The sequence below is a fragment of the Thamnophis sirtalis genome, unplaced genomic scaffold (genome assembly GCF_051295495.1).
Source record: "Thamnophis sirtalis isolate CommonGarterSnake01/CBP01778 unplaced genomic scaffold, rThaSir2_p1.2 scaffold_4, whole genome shotgun sequence".
In the NCBI taxonomy this organism is placed as follows: domain Eukaryota; kingdom Metazoa; phylum Chordata; class Lepidosauria; order Squamata; family Natricidae; genus Thamnophis; species Thamnophis sirtalis.
In genome coordinates, this window is record NW_028261384.1 from 69930042 (window position 1) to 69952526 (window position 22485).

General features: G+C 42.7%; 1 protein-coding gene across 1 annotated transcript in view; it reads left to right on the forward strand.

Moving 5' to 3' along the window:
* Nucleotides 1–22485, forward strand: part of NME8 (NME/NM23 family member 8) — a 126579-nt gene that overhangs the window by 52630 nt on the left and 51464 nt on the right. Inside the window, exon 5 of the mRNA XM_087713093.1 lies at nucleotides 2870–2936. Within this exon, the coding sequence (XP_087569219.1) occupies nucleotides 2870–2936 (67 nt within the window). The remainder of the gene's footprint in view (nucleotides 1–2869; nucleotides 2937–22485) is intronic.

Sequence of the window (22485 nt, forward strand, 5' to 3'; positions counted from 1 at the left end):
TATAATGCCTTATGCTAGCTTACATTTTCAAGAGAGAGAAGCTAAACTCCTAAACACACAAGGAATTTGTTTTTGGTGAATATGCTCTCAGTGTACATAAAGAAAAATAAAATAGAATACATTCATCAAGAATCATAAGCTACAACACTTAGTGATAGTCACTAAAGCCTGGAGGATTGTTCCCTCTGTGCTTCTTTAAAACAGTATATGTTAGAATAGAATAACAGCATTGGAAGGGACCTTGGAGATCTTCTAGTCCAGCCCCCTGCTTAGGAAGGAAACCCTACACCATTTCAGACAAATGGTTATCCAACATCTTTTTAAAAACTTCCAGTGTTGGAACATTCACAACTTCTCTCCTTGATTAGTTTCCACCCATTGCTTCTTGTTCTACCCTCATGTGCCTTGGAGAATAGTTTGACTCCCTCTTCTTTGTGGCAACCCCCGAGATATTGGAACACTGTTATCATGTCTCCCCTAGTCCTTCTTTTCATTAAACTAGACATACCTAGTTCCAGAAACAGTTCCTCATATGTTTTGGCCTCCAGTCCCCTAATCATCTTTGTTGCTCTTCTGACTTGTGACTGTTTTTCTCCTTTATGACCACTGCACCATCTTCATGACCACATGGTCAAAATTTACTTGGCACTTGGCATGTGTTCATGATAGTTGCAGTATCCAGGATTATGCGATCACCATTTGTCACTTTCCCAGCTGGTTTCCAACAAGCAAAGTGACCAGGAAAAGCCAAACTTGCTTAATGACTGCATGGTTCACTTAACAAATGCAGTAACTCACTTAACAACTGTGGAAAGAAAGGTCATGAAATGAGGAACCATCTTGCTTCTCAATGAAAATTTTAGGGTCAATTGTGGTTGTAAATCGAGGTCTAGCTATACAGTATATGGAAATAATCCCAGTCCCTTAAAATTGAAGTGTGCTTGCCTTGCATTCTAAACAACAAAATATCCAACCATTTTTTTCTTAAATATTTTAAGCAAATGTTGTACAAAATCTCCCAATGCAATAAGCTTAACACTGTATCCTGAAGTGTTGGAATATAAAAACTGTCTCGTTCACATAGTATGTGAAAATAGCAATGAATTTAAATGTATGAATTTAAAACTAAGTTTGGAGCTATTGTTTATTAGCTAACGTTGCACTCTATTTTATACAAAATGCTTCCGTATCAGAAAACACACATGTTCTTCTATTCCAGACACCTGTAATGACCCCAAAGGACAGCTATTTGTCTCTGACCTTCCATAACAAATTCATGGCTTTATACAGAGATACAGTAATATCAACACCCAACTCTGCTCACTGGGTAGTTTCAGATAACTGCTATTTGAGGAGAAGTTTTAGAAGTTATTTGCAATCTTGTGGCGAGTTTGCTGTTTAATCTGCTAGTTTTGCAAAAGGAGAAACTACACAGCTGTAAAAATAATTCCTGTTGCTCAATGCAGCTGTGCTGAGCTGCTTTCCTGGCATGATTTGGAAGATATTTGGTCACAGTAGATCAAATATGGATAAGAGAGCCAGTTTGCCTAGTAGTGGTTCAGGCACTAGACAAGAAATCAGGAGTTTCTAGTTCCATTTTAGGCATGAAAACCTGCTTGGATGAAATGAGGCCAGTCACTCTTTTTTTCCCTTCTTTCTTTCCTCCTTTCCTTTCTTCCTTCCATCCTCCTTTTCCTTCCTTCCTTCTTTCCTTCCCTCTTTCTTTCCTTTCCTTCCTTCTTTCCTCCCTTCCCTAACTTTCTTCCCCCCTCCCTTTCTCTGTTGTGGGGAGTCAGAAGGAGCATTAGATCTGCTCACCGTCTTAAAAGTGGGTTTTTAAAAAAATGGCTTTTTTTAAAAGTGATTTCAGCCGGGATGCCTTTAGTACTCGCCCCATCCGTCCTCCCATCCTCCTTCCAAAAAGTTGATTTAAAAACCCAGTGATCAGCACCCACTTCTCCAGCATTCCTGATTCAGAGGCAGAGTCCGAGATAGATACCTAGGCGTGGCCTGTTCTCCCCTCAAGGCTTCGTGTTAAAGCCAAAAAGGACCTCCACAGAGATTGCTCCAGGAAGGCAGGGCAGGGCAGGGACGCTGGGGAGCAGCTTTCGCCTACAGCCTTGGAGGGAGGGGGGGTGTTTGCAACCCTGCCCTGCTTGGTGCCCCCCCAGTACTCCATTTGGGGGGGGATGCAGGAGGTCCAAATAAGAGGCGGGCTCAGTCTCCACTGGGATGGAGCAAGCAGAAGGAAAGGCAAGAGCGGGGGGGATGGGTCTTCGCTGGCAGTTGCAAAGCAGCCTTCCCCTGATTGCCTTCCCCCAATGCCCCCCAACCCTTTCAAAAGCCACCCCCATTGCCAGCCTCTCCCAACCAGATCTCCGCCTGCCTCCCCTCGGCTCACCCGGACCAGATTGCTGACAGTGGCTTGCATGGCATGGCTGCAGGGAGAGTGGCGCCCGAGAGAAGCAGGCAAAAAAATAAAACCTTCTGACGGCTGAGCCACTTGGCCCGGGACCGAGCCTCCTCCTTGCTGCACTGCCTCCACCGGAAAGCCGTCACTCTCCCTGCAGAAAAACGACGTGCGCCAGCACGTGCATGCACAGGAGGGGAGGGAGGGAAACCACTGCCCTCTAAAGGCCACATCAGGAATGACAGTTCAGAGAAATAAAAAATTTTTTTAACGGTGTCCTTTTTAAAATTGATTTTCTTTCTTTTGGAAAATTGGGACTTTTTGAACACGCCGCGGGACACAGGACAAATTATTAAAAATCGTGACTGTCCCTTCAAAAGCGGGACGTCTGGTCACCTTACATATAAACCTTTAAAATAAATCTCACCAGAGTTTGACAATGTAAATATTTAATTTTAGATGCTAGAGCTCATGTTTATAGAAGAGAAAGAATCAGAAGAAGAACCTGAAGAAGAAGAAGCTGGAGGTGAGTTATTACTGTATGAAAGCTATTGGATAGCAACACAATTATACAATTATTTAGAAACAGGATTGATTGTTTGAAACATTTTGGTGCAAAATGTTTTTTTTAAAGTAAATACTGTTTCAGGAGGGCATCCATAGAACACTCAAAGATTGTGGATGTGAGAGCCAAAGAGCCATTTTTTAAAATGTACATCATGTATATGATTGACTGAGTGAGTCAGTGAGTGACTGACTATGTGGCATGATGTCATTGTTGACTTTTAGTGACCATATAGTTTTTCCCCTTGATGATCTATCCCCAGTTGGTTCTTCAGCTCTTCCAATAGCACTGCAATTACCACTGTAACTGAGTCTATCCACCTTGCTGCTGGTTGTCCTCTTCTTTTTCCTTTCAGCATTTCCAGCAGTAGTACTTTCTCCAGAGACCCAAGTCTTCACATAATACATATGAAGTAGAATAAATTGGGAATTTGGGAAGTGAGAATTATGGATTGATTCATTTGATGATTCACTGATTTGTTTTCTTGGCTTTCCACTATATGCTTAGGAATCTTCTCTAGCACAAACTTCAAAAATTAATACTTTTCCTAGCTTGTGTCTTCAAAGTTCAACTTTTGTTTCCATAGAGCATCATAGAGAATATTGGGGCTTGCACTGTTCAGATTTTTGTTATTGTAGACACATTATAGCATCTAATATCTTTTCTAAGGGCTTCATGCTGTTTTGCCAAATGTTAATCTGCATTGCATTTAGAATAGAATGAGCTGGAAGAGTCCTTAGAGCTCTTCTAGTCAAGCTCCCTGGTCAAGCAGGAGATCTAGACAAGTGATGGCTAATATTTTTGGTGCTGGGACTTCAAAACATGTGTGCGTGCACACAAATATACAAACCCCCCAAAATGCAATGCAAGCACCCCAGAGGTGGGTTGCCAAAATTTTACTACAAGTTTGGGCGTACTCCTGTTTGCGCTTGCACATGCACATGATATGCTTCTGTGCATGCACAGAAGCATTTGGGTGGGTGGGTGGAGCCTCCCAAAACCAGTACTACCAGTTCAGCCAATCTGGGCCAAACCGGGAGAAACCCATCTCTGGAGCGCCCCCCGTGCATGAACGTCCGTCCTGTGCAACGTCCGTCCTGTGCAACCCTCTCACCCATTTTTGGCTTCCAGGTTGGTGCAGGAGGCTTTCCAGGCCAAAAACAGGGCAATGTGAGCATCCTCCCCACACACACACATGTGCCCTAACCACATGTGTATGCACATCCCCCACATGGACCCTCTTGCACATGCACAGCAGAAACCTGAAAAACAGCTGGCTGGCAGGAGGTGCACGCACATGCGCAGTGGAACTGGCCTGGGGTGACGGCTGGTGTGCCCACAGAGAGATCTCTGTGTGCCACCTGTGGCACGTGTGCCATAGGTTCGCCATCACAGACTGATACCATTTTAGATAAGTGACTGTTAGACTCTTCTTAAAAACATCCAGTTATGGCCCACGATTTCTGCAGGCAATTGTTAATTATCCTCACTGTTAGGAAGTTTCTCCTTAATTCCAGGTTGCTTCTCTGTTTGATTAGTTATCAACTGTTGTTTCTTGTCCTGCCCTCTAGTGCTTTATAAAATAATTTGATCCCCTCCCCAACAGCACATTTATTGTTGATGTTTGATCCTAAAAGGCAGATCTCTATCTTCATTGTCAGTTTTAAGCCTTGCGTGCTTGCTCGCTTGCTCGTTCGTTCATTCATTCAATTTATTGGCCATCCATCTTGTTACAGTACTTTTGTTTTTGATAATAGATTATCCAAATTCACACATCTATACATTTTCTGCCAAAATACAGATTTATGAATTGTGATTGGATGCTGTTTTATGGCCCAGCTATAACAAAATGTCTGGCTTAAAAAATTTGTCCTTAAAAATACTGCTATGAAAATATGATGGTATTATTTCAAATCTAGGTTACTGAAATCTGTGGAAAAAAACAATTAAAAAGAAATAAAAAATATGATAAATCATACTGGGAAGATCCATCATGTTTTTATAATCCAGCCATGGCATTTAATTACATTTTCAATAATGTAATTACGTCCTCAGCAAAATCTATCTTTCTCAAACACAATTAGATAATTTTAATATGTCTTGTTTCTTCAGTGTGGGTAGAGCCAAAGATGGTGACAGTGAGCATCAGCCCTGAGCTTTGCTCTCCCTTTTACTATCTATTTTTAACTTTTAACTTTAAATTTAAAAAGTTTTAATTTCCCCACTTGAAAGGTTCAGCTTTTACTCCAGCTAGAAAAGCATTTAGTGAATGAGAGAGAAGTTTTCTCTACTAAGCAAATAAAAGCAGCTTAACATGGCTGCGACAATGCCCAGACAACCCAAGATAAAAGACTTTTTTCAGATAATGGACACTGCGAGTAAGTCTTCTTGTCTCCTTTCTTCCCCCCTTGCAACTCTGGCAAACAAATCTAGCCCCCTTTTGGATTGGGACAAGGATGACTGCTTCTCTGTGGAGAAGGGAATTGCAATTCCAGTAAGAGATGGAGGGGAGAACAAGAATAATATGAGGAACAATTTTGAAAACTATAATGTTCATTAAATAATGAAACCTTTATGGAGTTGGTTGCTGGGATCAGCAATAGTTGCAACTGGCCATGCACATGCGCACCAACCAGCTGCTCTCTTTCGGGTTCCGGTGCTCCAACGCGCATGTGCCAGTTTCAGCACTTGGTGTCGAAAAGGTTAACAATCACTGCTGCAGGGTATACTCTAATGAGCTAATAGAGATTTCTTGGCTCCCCAACAGACAAGGCTGCAAGAGAATATTGCTAATCTTTGTGCAGATTGTTCTGCCATCAATGTTATTCAGGCTTGAGACCTCACTAAAGAAACCCTATATTTGGCCAAGACGGGTATTTCACACCACCCAAATTCAGTTCCTGTTAAAGCCTGGGCAGAGAGCCAAGACACTGGATTTCATACTCAAGAGACCAGCTACTAAGCATCAAACAATCTCTCCTTGATGGGCAGCTTTCTGTCACTTCAAACCCCCCCCCCCCCGCATTTCTACAAATGCAGAAGAGTTTCTAACACAGGAAGAAGCAACTTTCTCTGAACAATGGATAAAACACAAATGCATGGAGGTGAAGAAGGGGTAAGAGAGCAGGAATTTTGAATAGACTAAAGAAAAGTGGGATAAAAACCCACCTTCCTTCATTATTTCTGACTAATTTACGTTCACTCGCTAATGGATGGAATACTTCTTTTAAATAGATGCAATTCTGATTTTTACAACTCAGCAGATCTCTGCTTCACTGAAACCTGGCTAAATGAGTCAATTGATGATAGCAGCCTACATATCCCAGGATTTCAGATACAAAGAGCAGACAGAGCAAAATATCTGGTAAAAAGAAGGGCGGAGGCTTATGTTTATATATTAACAGCTGCTTATCCTCAAATATAACTACCACATTTCCCCGAAAATATAACATGTCCTGATAATAAGGCCATGCCACACTTTTATGGTGGGCAAAAATATAAGCCCTCTCCCACAAATAAGCTCCCTGGACAACCCCCCCACCTCCGGCCAGGTATAGCGCCACTCACCAACCTAACGGTATCCCGAAGGTGCCAAGCCGCAGGAACCTGGGGGGAGGCAAAGGTGATCTCGTTGCTTGGTGCCTTCGGGATACCGCTAGGTTGGTGAGCAGCACTCTGCCCAGCTGAAGAGGGGGGCTGCCAAGCGGCTGCTCTCTTGCGAGTGGGCTCCCAAAGAGCCAGGCACAGCCTCAGGGTCGAATGGCTGTGTTGCGCTGTCACAGCAGCAACACAGCATCCATGAGGTGACCACGCTCATGAGCAGCTGCCCGGCAACCGCTGTGACAGCGCAACATAGCCATTCACCCATGAGGCTGTGCCCGGCTCTTTGGGAGCCCGCTTGCAAGAGAGCAGCCACCTGGCAACCCCAAAACAATAAACCCTCCTCTCTTAATAAGGCCCAAGCCATATTTTGTGGATAAAAAGTTAATAAGACCCTGTCTTATTTTCGGGGAAACACAGTATACTAGAAACATTCCATGATGTGGACTTATAGACATTAATTATCAATTGCAAACCATGCATACTGTCCATGTGAGTTCTCCTCATTTCTCCTAATTGCTGTGTATGTTTCTCCACCAGCTTGTATAAACAATGCATTACGAAGTCTAGTTGACCAGATTATGTGGGCTGAAGTTAAATACCCAAATTCACTTCCTATTATTTTAGGTGACTTTAACGAATGTAACTTAAAGAAAGAGCTACCAAAATATTTTCAGTATGTCAATTGTCTCATGAGAGGCAAGAATACTTTAGACCATTGCTACACAACATTAAAAGATGATTATCAGTCTTTGCCACAAGCAGCTGTGGGACACTCTGATCATTGCATGATTCACCTTGTATCTGCTTACAGACAAAGACTTAAAATCATGAAACCAACAATTAAATCAGTGAGGACTTGGACCGAGGAGGCAAAGCTAAAGCTATAGGCTTGCCTTGACTGCACAGATTGGAATGCTTTCAAAAATACCTCTGCAGGCTTGGATAAACTGACAGATATTGTAACACCATATGTCAGTTTTTGTAAAGACCTGTGTGTGCCAACCAGAAACCTGTGAATATACAGTAACAATAAACCTTGGTTCACAGCTAATGTCAGCCTCTGTTTTGCTGCTTGCTTTTCAGCTGCCATTGAAATGGGGAGGGAGGGCATGGTATTTGGGTGAGGGAAATAATCTGTGCAGGAGGATTGTTAATTGGGAGTTGTTCTTACCATCGTTTGCGCATGTGGAATGGAGGGGAAGTTCCTGCCAAGGCCAACTGTCCGGCATACCAACCTGATGATGATTTTTGAAGACGTCTCCCACCTGACAGCTGTGAAGATATTGGATTGGACTATGGACTGAGGTTACCAAGGGAAGGGAATGGGTCATGTATTGATATCTAATGCTTTCACGCGCTTTTGCTCAGATCCAGCTTTGCTTAGCTTCTATTTACTTATAATCAGTAAAAGTACTCTTAATTCTGCAAAGTGGAGCTGAGTGGTTTCTTTCTTGGTTATTAAGTGAAGCAGCCTTGACATTAAGCTGGATCTCATCTCGCACCCATCCCAGAGCTGACACCTTCTGAGGGGGGTGCACCCAAAACCTGAAGGATGTCCCACCAAGGCAATGATCAAGAAGAAGATATGGGAGTGGCTGCATCCTCCTGCCCTTTGGAGACGGAGCAAATGGCTGGCCTGCACTTGGAAGAATGATCCGTTCGACTCAGATGGACTTGGGGAGTGGGATGGAAAGAGGACCCCGAAGAACCTTTGACTGGCATTACCATGAGGAGACCCAGAAAACCAGTGGCTGACTGGTGGGATCCTGAGGAGGAGAACCTTATGATGTCCCAAGCGATGAAACTTTTTGAAGGGGCGTGGGAGAGGCGCCTAGCTCGTGAGAGTGGCATGGGAGAGAAGCTGAGACAGAGGAAAGGTATACAGAAACCTTGGCTGATCTGAGAGAAACTGGAGGGGCTGAAGGGGGTGCTGAACAAGATGACCCAGCGCCGACCCCAATTACAGCGGCTAGAAACATTGCAAGAGGGGGGGCCCTCCCTCGCAGATGCCAGATGGCTAAGGTTCCTCCCTTAAGTATAAAATATGGAGGAGAAGGAAAGATCTAGGGTTCTTCATTGTTCAAGTATGGAACTATATGCAAATATATGGTGATGAACTGGTTACTGATGAAGCGAAGGTAGGAGTTATTATGACGGCTTTGGAAAATAAAGCGGCAGATTGGATGGTGGACTTGCATAACGCTGATTCCCCATTATTGAGAGACTATAATGGTTTTATGGCCGCTTTGAGAAAACGCTTTGATGATCTCCTCTCAGAGCGTAGAGCGAGAATTAAGTTTAAAACTCTTACCCAAGGGAAACGGCCAGTAGCTGATTATATACAAGAATTTCGTGAGCTATCAGCTTTTATGAGTGGTTGGTCTGAAGAAGCATTGTTAGACCATTTCACTGATGGGTTGAACAAAGAGATTTACCAGCATTGTGTGAATCGGAGGCCTCCCCATAGACTGCAGTCCTGGTATGAAGCGGCTGCTGATGTGGAAATTGACCTGGCCAGGCTGAATTACCAGGGCGAGAGTAAGGGTGAAAAATCCCCGCCGGCCAACCCCAGGAGCCCCGAAAGGAGGGAAAAGTGGATCTGCAAGCAAACCCAAACCTTTTGTGTGTTTCTGCTATGAGAAGGAGGGGCATTGTGCCGTTAATTGGCAAATCAAGATGACCCAAAAGGCCCCCTCTCGGAGAGAGAAGAGGCTGGAAAAACCTCCCAGCAAGAGAAAAGTACCTGCCCTGAAGGGGGAGGAATATTCTCAGAGTTTCAGCCCTGGTGGGGGGGGAGGATACCCCAAGCTCTTCAGAAGGAAGTGAATCTGACGATGAATGCTGGGTAAGTTCCCGATCGGGACCCATGACTATTCCAATTGAGCTTAGGGTGCCCTCTTCTGGCGCAAAAGAGAAAATTCTAGCTCTTTTAGATTCTGGATACACACGATGCAGTATGAGCCCGAAAATAGTAGAAAAATTCGGATTGAAGCTAAAAACTCTGAAAATCCCAATCGCTTTTTGCCAGTTGGATGGTTCTATTGCGGGAGGAAGCCCTGCTCACTTTGTTACTGAGCCTATTGAGATGTGGATGGGAACCCACCAAGAGACAATAAGTTTCGTATAAATGTGTTTTTATTTTCGATTTTCATTTTCGTACAGTCACATATATACTGTGCATAACCGGGGCCATATAACATTAAACAATAAACACAGCCATTCCTCTTATCAGCAGTACCCCCCAAAATAAAAACCCAATGTACCTCTTCGACCCTCCATACACCCTTTCTTTCGCCCCCCTCCAACTTTCCATCTTCCCTCCATCATTCCCCTCTACCCTACTTCCCCTCCCCCTCTACCACTCCTCTCTCCAGATACACTCCCTCCCTTCCTTCTCCCGCTCCCTCCAGTCCTCTCTCCCACCCTCTCTCCCCCTCTTTCTTCTATCCCTCTACTCCTACCTTCAGTGTATTTCTACAATCTATTAATATATTCAGCTTGTCCTATTTTTACAGTGGAGTTAAAGAGCAACAGTATACAAGTGCAGTCACGTTACCTTAAAATCTAACACATACTATGTATCCCCCCCTCCCCCCTAACACCCCACCTCTCTCCCCCCCAACTTCCCAGAGCCCGTAAATGGTATAGATTTTTAACAAACACAGTCTACAATATATTAAGACAAAGGAAATAAAAAAAAGAAGTTAATAACATCTCTGCATTGAACTCAGCTTCTTCCTGTTGCACTAGCTATGAACAATTTAGATTATTCCTAATCTTAAACATAGGCTATCTGTAATTTCTTAGTCCCATATTTGTTTTGTATATAGTCAATCCATTTTTTCCAGTCTCGTTTATATCTCTCATTTGAATGGTCTTTAAGATATGCCGATATTTTAGCCATCTCGGCTAGGTTTGTGACTTTCAATGTCCATTCTTGAGTTGTAGGCAAGTCTTCCTTCTTCCAGTATTGCGCCACCAACAGTCTTGCTGCCGTTATTAGGTGCAGAACCAAATTAGTCTCTACCGCTGTAAAGTCTGTACATATACCTAGTAAAAATAACTGGGGAGTAAACTTTATCCTTTTTTTAAAGATATTTTGCATAATCCACCACATTTTTATCCAAAATGCCTTAACCTTTTGACAAGTCCACCATATATGAAAATATGTAGCATCGAGAGAACCACATCTCCAACATTTACGCTGTACATTCGGGTACATAGAAGCCAGCTTTCTAGGATCTAAGTGCCATCTATAAACATCTTATAAAAACTTTCTCTCAGGTTTTGTGCTTGTGTGAATTTTACATTTCTTACCCATATTCTTTCCCATATGTCCAACATTATTGGTTCTTCAATATTTTGAGCCCACTTTATCATACAATCTTTAACTAATTCTGTTTCTGAATCCATCTGTATTAGTACATTATATATCCTCTTTATATGCATTAAACTTTGATCTCTTATTTGTTTAAACAAATTATCCTCAACTTGGATAAAACCAGTTTTTTGGTCTATTTTCCACCTGGCCTGTAATTGGCCATACTGGAACCATGTTTGAACTACCTTCTCCTCTTTCAATACCTCTAAAGATTTTAGTTGTAGAACCCCCCTTTCGGAAGTGAGAAGTTGTCTGTAGGTGGTTCTATCCTGTTTTTGTGCTATTCATATTTTCAATTGCACGTCTAGGAATTGCCCACATGGGTAACTTGTCATTTAGTTTATATTGATATTTTTCCCAAACCCGCAGTAAAGCATTTCTTAAGATATGGCTTTTAAAATTCTTATCCAATTTTTTGTTGAATAACAGGTAAGCATGCCAGCCATATACCAGATCGTGTCCCTCGATATTCAGTATTCTTCTTGATCTTCTTTGGGTATTAAAGATATAAACGCTGTCTTCCAAGATGGGGGCACTTTACCTTCCGTTTGAATTTTATTAAATAGTTCTCTAAAAGGTTCTACCATTTCTAACTGTAAATTTTTATAGTAAACCGCTGTCAAGCCATCTGTGCCTGGCACTTTCCCTAGCTTTAGTTGCTTAATTACCTGCAAGATTTCCCCTGAAGTTATTGGTTGGTTCAACTTTTGTCTGTACTCTTCTCTAACTAGGGGTATTTTCTCTTTATCTAAGTATTTGTCTATATCTAAACCCTTAATTTTGTCCCCTTTATACAATTCTGTCAAAAATTCCCGAAATGCCTTTTGAATCTCCTCCTGTTGAAACACCTCCTTCCCTCTATAAATCAATTTAGTTACATTTCGAATTTACCTTTCTTTCCTAATCTGATAAGCTAACCATCTGCCCGGTTTATTTGCGTTACAAAAAGTGTTGTGTTTTGCATATAATAAACTAGTGGCTACCTGGTCAGAGATTAACATATCAAATTGGGATTTTAATATGGTAATTGCTTCCTTAACCTTTGTATCGCCTGGATTCAATGTTAACTCCAACTCTTTCCCTTTAATTTCCTCTTCCAATTCTTTTCGTTTTAGCCCTTGTTTATGTCTATGTAATTTGTTTATATTCATCAGTACTCCTCTCATATACGCTTTGCTTGCATCCCATACAAATTCCATAGGTGTACCCTTATTCATATTCAGAACAAAGTATTCAGATAACAATTTTTTACAATCATTAATGTACTTCTCATATCTGAATAAGTTTTCATTCAGCCTCCAAGACCTTCTTGCCTGCACTATCCTTCCCAATTCCATCCAAACTGGGTTATGATCCGAAAGGACCCTCGCCGCAATCTTTGTCTTCTTCATCCTAGAAAGTAAATCATTAGTGATTAGTATAAAATCAATCCTTGAAAAGGATTGATGTCTATCAGAAAAGAAGGTGAAATCATATTCCTCTGCGTTTCTTTCTCGCCAAATATCTCTCAATTCAAAGTTGTACATCATGTCAAAAAAAGATTTGGGTAGCTTAGCTCGCATTTTAGTATTAGGGCGAGAGGTCTTCTTATCTCTTTTAGTGTCAATCACGCCGTTCCAGTCACCCAATAGTATACAAGACTTATAGTCCCACTGTACTAATTTAGCATGAAGATTTCTATAGAATCCGTCTTGCTGTTGATTAGGAGCATAAATTCCCAAAAGTAATGTCTTTTTCCCTTCTAAGATTAGGTCTAGCGCAATATATCTTCCAAAGGGATCTGCTTCAATTAGTTCAGCCTTAATGTCTTTTCTTAAGTATACAACTATACCATTTTTCTTTTCTGTAGCAGAGGTCACAAAATGTTGACCATGTTTGGGGTTAAACAAATATTTTTGATCGGTTGATTTGATATGAGTTTCTTGCAGACAAATTATATCATTCTTGAACTGTTTAAGATAGTGAAATATTTTCTTTCTCTTCTGTGGAGAGTTCAGTCCATTGACATTCCATGTCAAGATCTTAGTTGTCATCTTTGGTTGGCTGAAGCTTTGTTAGAGCCTCCTGCATGGCCTTTTTAACCTTTGGCCTAGCTCCTCCCATGGCTTCTGAGCTTGTTGCTGTGACTCCTTGATCAATGGCCAATGATTGTTGAGGTTGTTGCATTGTAGCTTGTTTTTCCATCCGTCTGGTAGTTGTACGGCTAGGTCTTTGTTCCATGGCACCTTGCCCTTCTGGGAAGGGGAGATGGTGCACCTTGTCAGGTAATTGTGTAGTTTGCCATCTATCTTGTCCTTCTTGTGGTTTTTCTCCAGATCCAGATGGTGCAGGGTGTCCCACCTTCAGAATATTGTGATAGAAATCTTGAGCTTTCCATACAGAGTTGAGACGATATCTTTGCTTGTCAAATGTAACTATAATACCAAATGGCACATCCCATCTATACTGTATCTGACGGTTTCTGAGTTCTTCCACTAGAAAAGCATAATCTCTCCTGGCTCTTACCATTTGAGGTGGTATTTCTTTCAAGACAATCAAATCCTGGCCGCCGATTTGAAGCCTGGTGTTATAGGACTCTTGTAGTATCATGTTTCTGAACTCTCTTGTGGCAAAGTATATAACTACATCTCGAGGGAGTTGCTTCTGTTTTGCCGCCCAAGAATTAACACGATAAATTTTATCGATCTGCCAGTCAAAGTTGGACCCCGGTCTTCCCATCAGATGGTCAAAAGCCTCTGAAAAAATCTGTTTCAATTCTCCTGTTTATCCTCATGCAACCCCCTGACTCTTAATGCGTCCATCTGCCTGTACTGTATCATAATAATCTGTTTTTCAGTGTTTTCAACTTTTTGTTGCACCACCTCAGTTTTGGATGTCAAATTGGTATTAGCTTCATTAAGAACCTCTAGGTTATCTTCAATTCCAGAAACATGATCTGTCAGTACAGTTACAAGTCCCAGCATATCATCATTTATTTTGGCAATCTTAGTATCAAGTTTATCGTATAAGTCGATCTTAAACTCTTTTAATTCATCCTTTAACTCCTTTATCTCCTCTCTGAATTCTCTGAAGGTTTCCAAAAAAATTTCTTTCGTTAGCACATCTTCAATAGGGGGCAACTTTGTGCCAGGTATCGGAGATGTGCTTCTAGGAGGAGGTTTCCCAGGATTTAATTTTGATGCCATTATAAGTCTTATAAGTCTTATCTACGAGCAATTAATCAAGCTCTACTGGCTCACTGTGCAGCTTATGAGAAAGAAAAAAGGGTATTAATTCACCCCTTTGTTAGCTCTTTAGGATTTTTCAAAGGGTTTCAAAAAAAGAGAAAAAGAAAAAAAGCATTGTAACGAAGCAGCTCGGCATATTCAGCGCCATTTTTGACTTCTCTATATCAGAAATATATATTAACAAAGTTGATAAGAAGAAAGTCTCGTAAACTCTTCAGAGAAGTGAAACTAATTAATAAGAAACTGCTGGCCGGCTGTTCCTCCCTTTGAACTTTTATCACTGTTTTTGTAGAAGAATTAGGAATGTGGCATTGTTATGGAGAATGCACAATCGCCATTTTAGGAGCCAATTTTTTTTTTAAGAAAAAAAAAGCCAAGTACACAAAGGAAGCTCTTGTAAAAAATGAAACTAGGATTTTTTAAAAAAACAGATAAGGTTCTCAGATACGGACTCTGCTTGTATTAAATTCAGATAAATAGTTCAAATATTGTCCTAAGTGGAGGTTTCTTACTTTGAGCTGTGGAAACAACAGCTAGAGATTTCCGGCACGGAGATAATGATTCAGCCTCGGCTGGCCCCCCTTCTCTTCGCAGCCAAAAAAGCTGCAAACTTCAAAGGAAAAGCTCTTACCAGCTGGATCTTCTCTCCCCCTCTTCTTTGCCTGAAGAGTGAGGTATCTGCCAGATGTCTAGGCAGATAACATGACCAGAAACCCGGGAGCAGCTCTATTAAGCTGCCACCATCAGCAAGATCCCGCCCAGGAAGTCGAGACAATAAGTTTCATTGTAGCCCCAAGAATGGACCAGCCCCTTATATTGGGATTGCCCTGGCTGTGTAAATGAACCCACACATAAATTGGAGGAAAGGTTGGTTGCGCATCTGATCTGCTACGCCCCCTGAAAAGGAAGAAGGGATTCTGGAACCGAATAAGTCAGACCGCAATCTAGCAGCCAGAGGGCAAGAAAAGATTGAGGGGGAGGAAAAAATCCCGAGAGAATACTGGGACCTGAAAGATGTTTTCAGAGAAAAGTCTTCAGCTAAATTACCCTCACACTGACCCACCGATTGCAGCATTGATATTCTCCCTGGGGTGAAACTCCTTAAACCTCAGATTTATTCAATGACTCCTAGAGAAATGGACGAATTGAGAAAATTCATTGACAAAAATTTAGAGAGGGGATTCATTGAACCCACTAGACACTGAGTTGCTGCTCCAGTCTTATTTAGGGAGAAGAAAGATGGCTCCTTTCGTTTGTGTGTGAATTTTAAAAACCTGAACGGAATATGTGTCCAAAATCTCTACCCTTTGCCGTTAATGAAGGATATGCTGGCCCAGCTGGGTAAAGGGAAGATTTTCACAAAGTTAGATCTACAATAGGCCTATTACCGAGTCAGAATTAAAGAAGGGGATGAGTGGAAAACTGCGTTCAACTGCCCTCTTGGTTGTTTTCAATTTTGCATTATGCCATTTGGACTACAGGGAGCGCCAGCAGTTTTCATACAATTAATTAATGAAGTTTTACATGATCACCTTTACAAAGGCGTGATGGTCTATCTTGATGATATCCTTATTTACACGGAAACACGTGAAGAACACATGAAACTAGTTCTCACAGTACTAAAAAAACTTCGTGCAGCGGAACTGTATGCTAAATTGTCTAAATGTGAATTTCATCAGGAGAAGGTGGATTACCTGGGATATCACATCTCCCATAAAGGGATAGAGATGGACCCAGGAAAGGTCCAAGCAGTCACGAAATGGGCGCCCCCCCCGCACCTGCAAACAGTTGCAAAGTTTCTTAGGTTTTGCTAATTTCAATCATCAATTTATTCCTTCCTTTGCCAAAATTGCCTTGCCCATTACGAACCTCCTAAAATCAAAGGGGGAGGCAAAACCTAGACTGGGTAAACCCTTAAACTGGACTATGAAATGTCAAGCGGCATTCAAAAAGTTAAAACAGCTTTTTGCGGCTGAACCAGTTTTGACACACCTGGATATAGATTCACCTTTTGTGGTCCAGGCAGATGCTAGTGATATTGCAGTTGGGGCGGTGCTGCTTCAGGCGAATGCTAATGGGAAGTTGCAACCCTCCGCTTACACCTCTCGGAAGCTAACCGAAACTGAGAGACGATGGGCTATTTGGGAAAAGGAGGCTTTTGTGGTCAGGTGGGCCTTGATGACCTGGTGTCATTTTTTGGAGGGGGCTAAACACCCTTTTGAGGTGTGGACTGATCACAAAAATTTGGAGTCATTGAAGACCCCACGGAAATTGTCCCCAAACAAATGAGATGGGCACAACACTTCAATAGATTCAATTTCATTTTGAAGTATGTCCCAGGAGGGAAGAATTTTATGGCTGATGCTTTGTCCAGTCTTCCTCAATATAACAGTTCAAAGCTAAGTGTCATCCAACCTGTCATGCCAATGAGAAGCCTTGCCACTCCGGTCGTCACCAGAAGCCAAACCACTTCCAATTTGGAGGTCGCACAGGATCTCGTTATAAAACTCAAGGCGGCCCTTGAAGTTGATGAGTGGTTTTGCCAACATACAGATGAGCGCACCATGAAGGATGGCCTGGCTTGGATTGGAGCTAAATTGTATGTTCCCATGACTATTAGGGGCCTGGTTCTTCAACATGCTCACGACTCATGCATAGCTGGACATTTTGGGTTTGTAAAAACCCTGCATCTCATTAAAAGACAATTTTGGTGGCCCTCATTGAAAAAGGACATTGAATCTTATGTAGCTAGCTGCCCCACATGTGCTACACCAAAGTGTTCACTGGAAAACCCCAAGGATTGCTCCAAGCAGTGGCCCGTCCTGAGGCACCATGGAAGGAGATTTCTATGGATTTCATTGTTGAATTGCCTGAAAGTCAAGGTAATACGGTAATTTGGGTCATTACCAACTTGTTCTCCAAGCAAGTTCATTTTATTCCTTGTTGCAAGATCTCGTCTGCTAAATCTTTAGCTAAGTTGTTCATTACACATGTATATCGTCTACATGGAGTTCTGGACCGCATCATTTCGGATAGGGGGGGGTCCAATTTACCTACTTGTTTTGGAAAGAGTTTTTGAAGTTGATAGGCTCTGCCCAGGATTTAAGCTCCGCCCACCACCCTCAAACTAATGGGGCCTGTGAGAGGACTAATTCTGTGCTGGAACAGTACCTCTGATGCTTCATCAATTACCAGCAAGATAACTGGGTGGAATTATTGCCTCATGCTGAGGTGGCGTATAGCAACTCGGTGCACAGCAGCACTGGATTTACGCCTTTCAAAATAGTGTACGGACATGATTTTGTGCCTATTCCCGAGGTACCTCGAGAAAAACCACAAGTGCTGTCCCTTTCCGAGTGGAGTGATCAACTCCGAGAGATGTGGCCTTTGGCTTACTGAGCACTGGATGTGGCACATCGAGCACATAAGAAACAAGCGGATAAAAAGAGAATGAAGCCAAAGGATTATATAGTTGGTGATCGTGTATATTTATCCACCAAGTTTCTCCAGACCTCGCAAAAGTCTAAGAAACTTGGAGGGCCGGATGTCAGCCTCTGTTTTGCTGCTTGCTTTTCGGCTGCCATTGAAATGGGGAGGGAGGGCATGGTATTTGGGTGAGAGAAATAATCTGTACAGAAGGATTGTTAATTGGGAGTTGTTCTCACCATCGTTTGCGCATGTGGAACGGAGGGGCGGTTCCCGCCAAGGCCAACTGTCCGGCATACCAACCTGATGATGGTTTTTGAAGATGTCTCCCACCTGACAGCTGTGGAGATATTGGATTGGACTATGGACTGGAGTTACCAAGGGAAGGGGAATGGGTCATGTATTGATATTTCATGCTTTCGCGCCCTTTTGCTCAGATCCAGCTTTGCTTAGCTTCCATTTACTTATAATCAGTAAAAGTACTCTTAATTCTGCAAAATGGAGTTGAGTGGTTTCTTTCTTGGTTATTAAGTGAAGTAGCCTTGACAGCTAAACTTAAGCAGCTACATCCTACCAAAGAGGAAGCCTACAGAAAAGGCATTAGAATGCTGTACAATCAGGCCAGAAATATATTAACAAGGAAGATTAGAGCAGCAAAAAGAAGCTACTCTGAAAAGCTAAGGAATCAGTTCTCAACAAATGAACCAGCAAATATATGGAAAACTCTTAAAAATATCACCGGTTATAGCAAACCTTCTTCCTATGCTGAAGGAAATCAACAACTGGCAGATGGCCTAAATGTGTTTTCCTGTAGGTTTGAGAGAAAACTACTGCCACTCATCTCCACAATCCCCATGTTAGACACACTTACAACAGCCAAGCCTCGTACAACTGACCCCATCCCATTAGGCCCACCACCTCTGGTGAGTACAGAAAATGAGGTGCAAGGTCCATTTCACAGACAAAAGCCAGGAAAAGCACCAGGCCAAGACAAGATATTATAACTCCTTGTTGCTTAAAAGCTTGTGCTGACCAACTGGCCCCCATCTTCACCTACATCTTCACTAGGGATGTGCTATGTTCCTTCTTGTTTCAAACACTCTACTAACATCCCAGTGCCGAATAAACTCTCCATCAAAGAACTAAATTACTTCAGGCCAGTTGCTCTAACATCTGTAGATATGAAAACCTCTGAAAGGGTAGTGCTGGCCCACTGAAAACCATCACGGATCCGCTGTTAGACCCCTTGCAATTTACCTATCAGACAAATAGATTTGACAGACGATGCTGTTAATATGACTCTGCACTACATCCTATAACATATTGAATCTCCAAAGACCTATGCAAGCTCCTCTTTGTAGACTTCCACTCAGCATTCAATACCATCATTCCAGATATTCTTCTAACTAAACTAAATCAGCTAGCTGTACCTGATCACACTTGTAAATGGATCATAAGCTTCTTAACAGACAGGAAGCAGCAGGTGAAGCTAGGCAAAATCACATCAGATAATTGTGCAATTAGCACAGGAGCACCTCCCCCCAAAGGCTGTGTGCTCGCTTCACATCTCTCTATATACCAATGACTGCATCTCAAAAGATCCCTCTGTTAGAATACTGAGGTTTGCAAATGATACAAAAATGATTGGTCTCATTCGAGACAATGACAAATCTGCATACAGATGGGAGGTTGAACAAGTAGCCTTATGGTGCAACCAGAACAATCTTGAACTAAATACACTGAAATCCATAGAAATGGTGGTAGATTTTAGGAGAAACCCTCCTATATTACTACCTCTTACAATACTAGACAACACAGTATCAACAGTAGCGATCTTCAAATTTCTAGGTTCTATCATCTAAAGACTTAAAATGGACACCTAACATCAAAAATGTCACAAAAAATGAACAACAAAGAATGTTCTTTCTGCGCCAACTCAGCAAGCTCAAACTGCACAAAGAGCTGCTGATTCTGTTCTACGGAAGAATTATTGAGTCTGTCATCACACCCTGTACAATTACAGCTTCGGAGACTTCATAATGGCGGGAAAGTGTTCTCTGACAAAGCGCTGCCTTGTTTTTCACAGCCACCTCGTTTCCAATTGGGGGGGAAGAAATCCTCTGCATGGATCCCCCCAATTGGAAAGATGTGTGGGGTCCAGAGCCCATTCATGCTTCCGAGGACAGGCACTGGACAGGATGCTGGCCGTTTTGGGAGCTGGGCTGAGCGCGGAGGAGCCGGCAGCCGGGGCACCCTGAAGCAGCGCCAGCCAGCATGTCCTGCAAGAAGAACCCATTTAGGCAAGGGCAGCAGCACCGTGCCCTCCTCCGCCCTGCCCATCTCCCAGCAATGCACTGCTGCCGCTGCTTCATCGGACAGGCCAGGCAGGAGGCAGGTGCAGCCTCGTTTCCAATGGGGAGGGGAAGAAATCCTCTGCATGGATCTCCACAATTGGAAACGAGATGGCTGTGAAAGATGTGTGGGGTTCGGAGCCCATCCACCAGGGGGAGGGGTCCCCCTCACGTTCCTCGTCTTCCCAGATGGCTCCAGAGTCATCCACAGCCAAGCAGAGCCTCACCGTGGCTCCACGCCATTGAAAACAAAGGTGCATGGTGTGCACACACCCCATAAATTACAGCCTCAGAGACTTTCCCCCAGGGAAAAACGCCGCTACTAGGTACTTTTAACCTGTGATTAAAGGTGACCACAGTATGTGTGTCTGTGTGTGAGTGAGACAGACAGACAGACACACACACACACACACATACACAGAGTGACAGAGATGGGGGAGGTAGGAGAGACAGACAGACAGACAGACAGACAGACAGAGCCACACAGAGAGAGAGAGACAGAGAGAGACACCCACAGTGTGAGTGAGTGAGACACACACACACACACACACACAGATTGGGGGGGGGGAGACAGACAGACAGAGAGCAACACACACACACACACACACAGAGTGACAGAGATGGGGAGGGAGGAAGGGAGAAACAGACAGAGAGAGAGACACAGAGTGAGTGATTAAGTGAGTGAGAGACAGACAGAGAGAGAGACACAGACACACACACACGCAGTGTGACAGAGATGGGGGAGGGAGGAGAGAGACAGATACAGAGAGAGAATGACAGAGGGAGACAGAGGGCGGAAGAGGGGGAGAGAGGCAAAGAGCCACACAAAGAGAGACAGACAGACAGACAGACAAAGAGAAAGATATATTCTCTTAATATATAGATATATTAAGAAATATTTCACAATATATAATTACCTATTGTTTTTGTGATTAATCACTATGCTTTAATTATGTTCAATTTATAACAATAAAAATACATCCTGCATATCAGATATTTACATTACGATTCATAACGGTAGCAAAATTACAGTTATAGAGTAGCAATGAAAATAATTTTATGACGGGGATCACCACAACTTGAGGAACTGTATTAAAGGATCGCGGCATTAGGAAGGTTGAGAACCTCTGCTGTAGAGAAACTGTCTATAAGCAGTTATTTAGTAAACCCTAGAACTATTACTCCTCCTTGGCCACCAGTCTCAGAAAAGGATAGACAATCCATCCCTAAAAGTATAAAGAGCAATAAAGCCCCATGTGAGGATATTTTATCAGCAGAATTATTTAATAAATTTCCCAATTGATGGGGTCCAATATTGGCAGGTCTTTTTACATATATAAATAACCCTTCCATATACCAGATGGGTGGAATATAGCAATAGTTGTCTCCAACTATTAAAATAAAAAGATCCTAGTAATTATAGATAAAATAAAAATGATGCTAGTCATTATAGGCCTATCAGTCTGATTGACATTGCAACAAAAATATATGCTAGGTTCCTTTTAAATAGAATTGAAATCTGGATAGAAGAAAAACATATCCTTGCAGAAGAACAAGCAGCTTTTAGACAAAGCCGATCCACTATTGATAACTGCTTTGTCTTGAAGCATCCAATTGCCAAATATGCCTATAAGAGGAGACCTCTGTTTGCTGCTTTTATAGAACTCACAGCAACATTTGATATGGTAAACAGAGAAATCCTATGGAGTAAACTGACATCTCTTAAAATAGAACCTAGACTGCTGGCTTTGATTAAAGCCCTTTACACAAGTACCTGTTTGAAGGTGCAGTATGGGGTTAATAAGGCTCTGATTAACAGGATTCACACAAATAAAGGTGTACGGAAAGAGTGTATCCTGGCCCCATTATTATTTAGCTTATATATCAATGACTTGCCAGGGTTAATGAAGGATCCCATGGTACACATGCCAATGATCCTAAATACATAACGTAACAGCTTGCTCTATGCTGATGATATTTTATTATCATATTCACCAGAAGGATTATGTAGGCTATTAAGAAGATTCAGCTCTTATTGCCAAGATAATTCCCTAACCATTAGGGAAGGGTCCGCAACTTGGGAGTCCTCCTGGACCCACAGCTGAGTTTTGATCACCATCTATCAGCTGTGACCAGGGGGGCATTTGCCCAGGTTCGCCTGGTGCGCCAGTTGCGGCCCTACCTGAATCGGGAGGCTCTCACGACAGTCACTCGAGCCCTTGTGATCTCTAAGCTGGAATACTGCAATGTGCTCTACATGGGGCTGCCCTTGAAAAGCACCCGGAGACTTCAGCTAGTACAGAACGCGGCCGCGCGAGTGATTGTGGGCGCACCTCGGTTCGCCCACATAACACCTATCCTCCGCGAGCTGCGCTGGCTGCCTGTAGATCTCCGGGTGCAATTCAAGGTCTTACTTACCACCCATAAAGCGCTCCATGGTAGTGGATCTGACTATCTGAGAGACCGCCTTCTGCCAATAACCTCCCTGCGTCCCATCAGATCGCATAGAGCGGGCCTCCTCC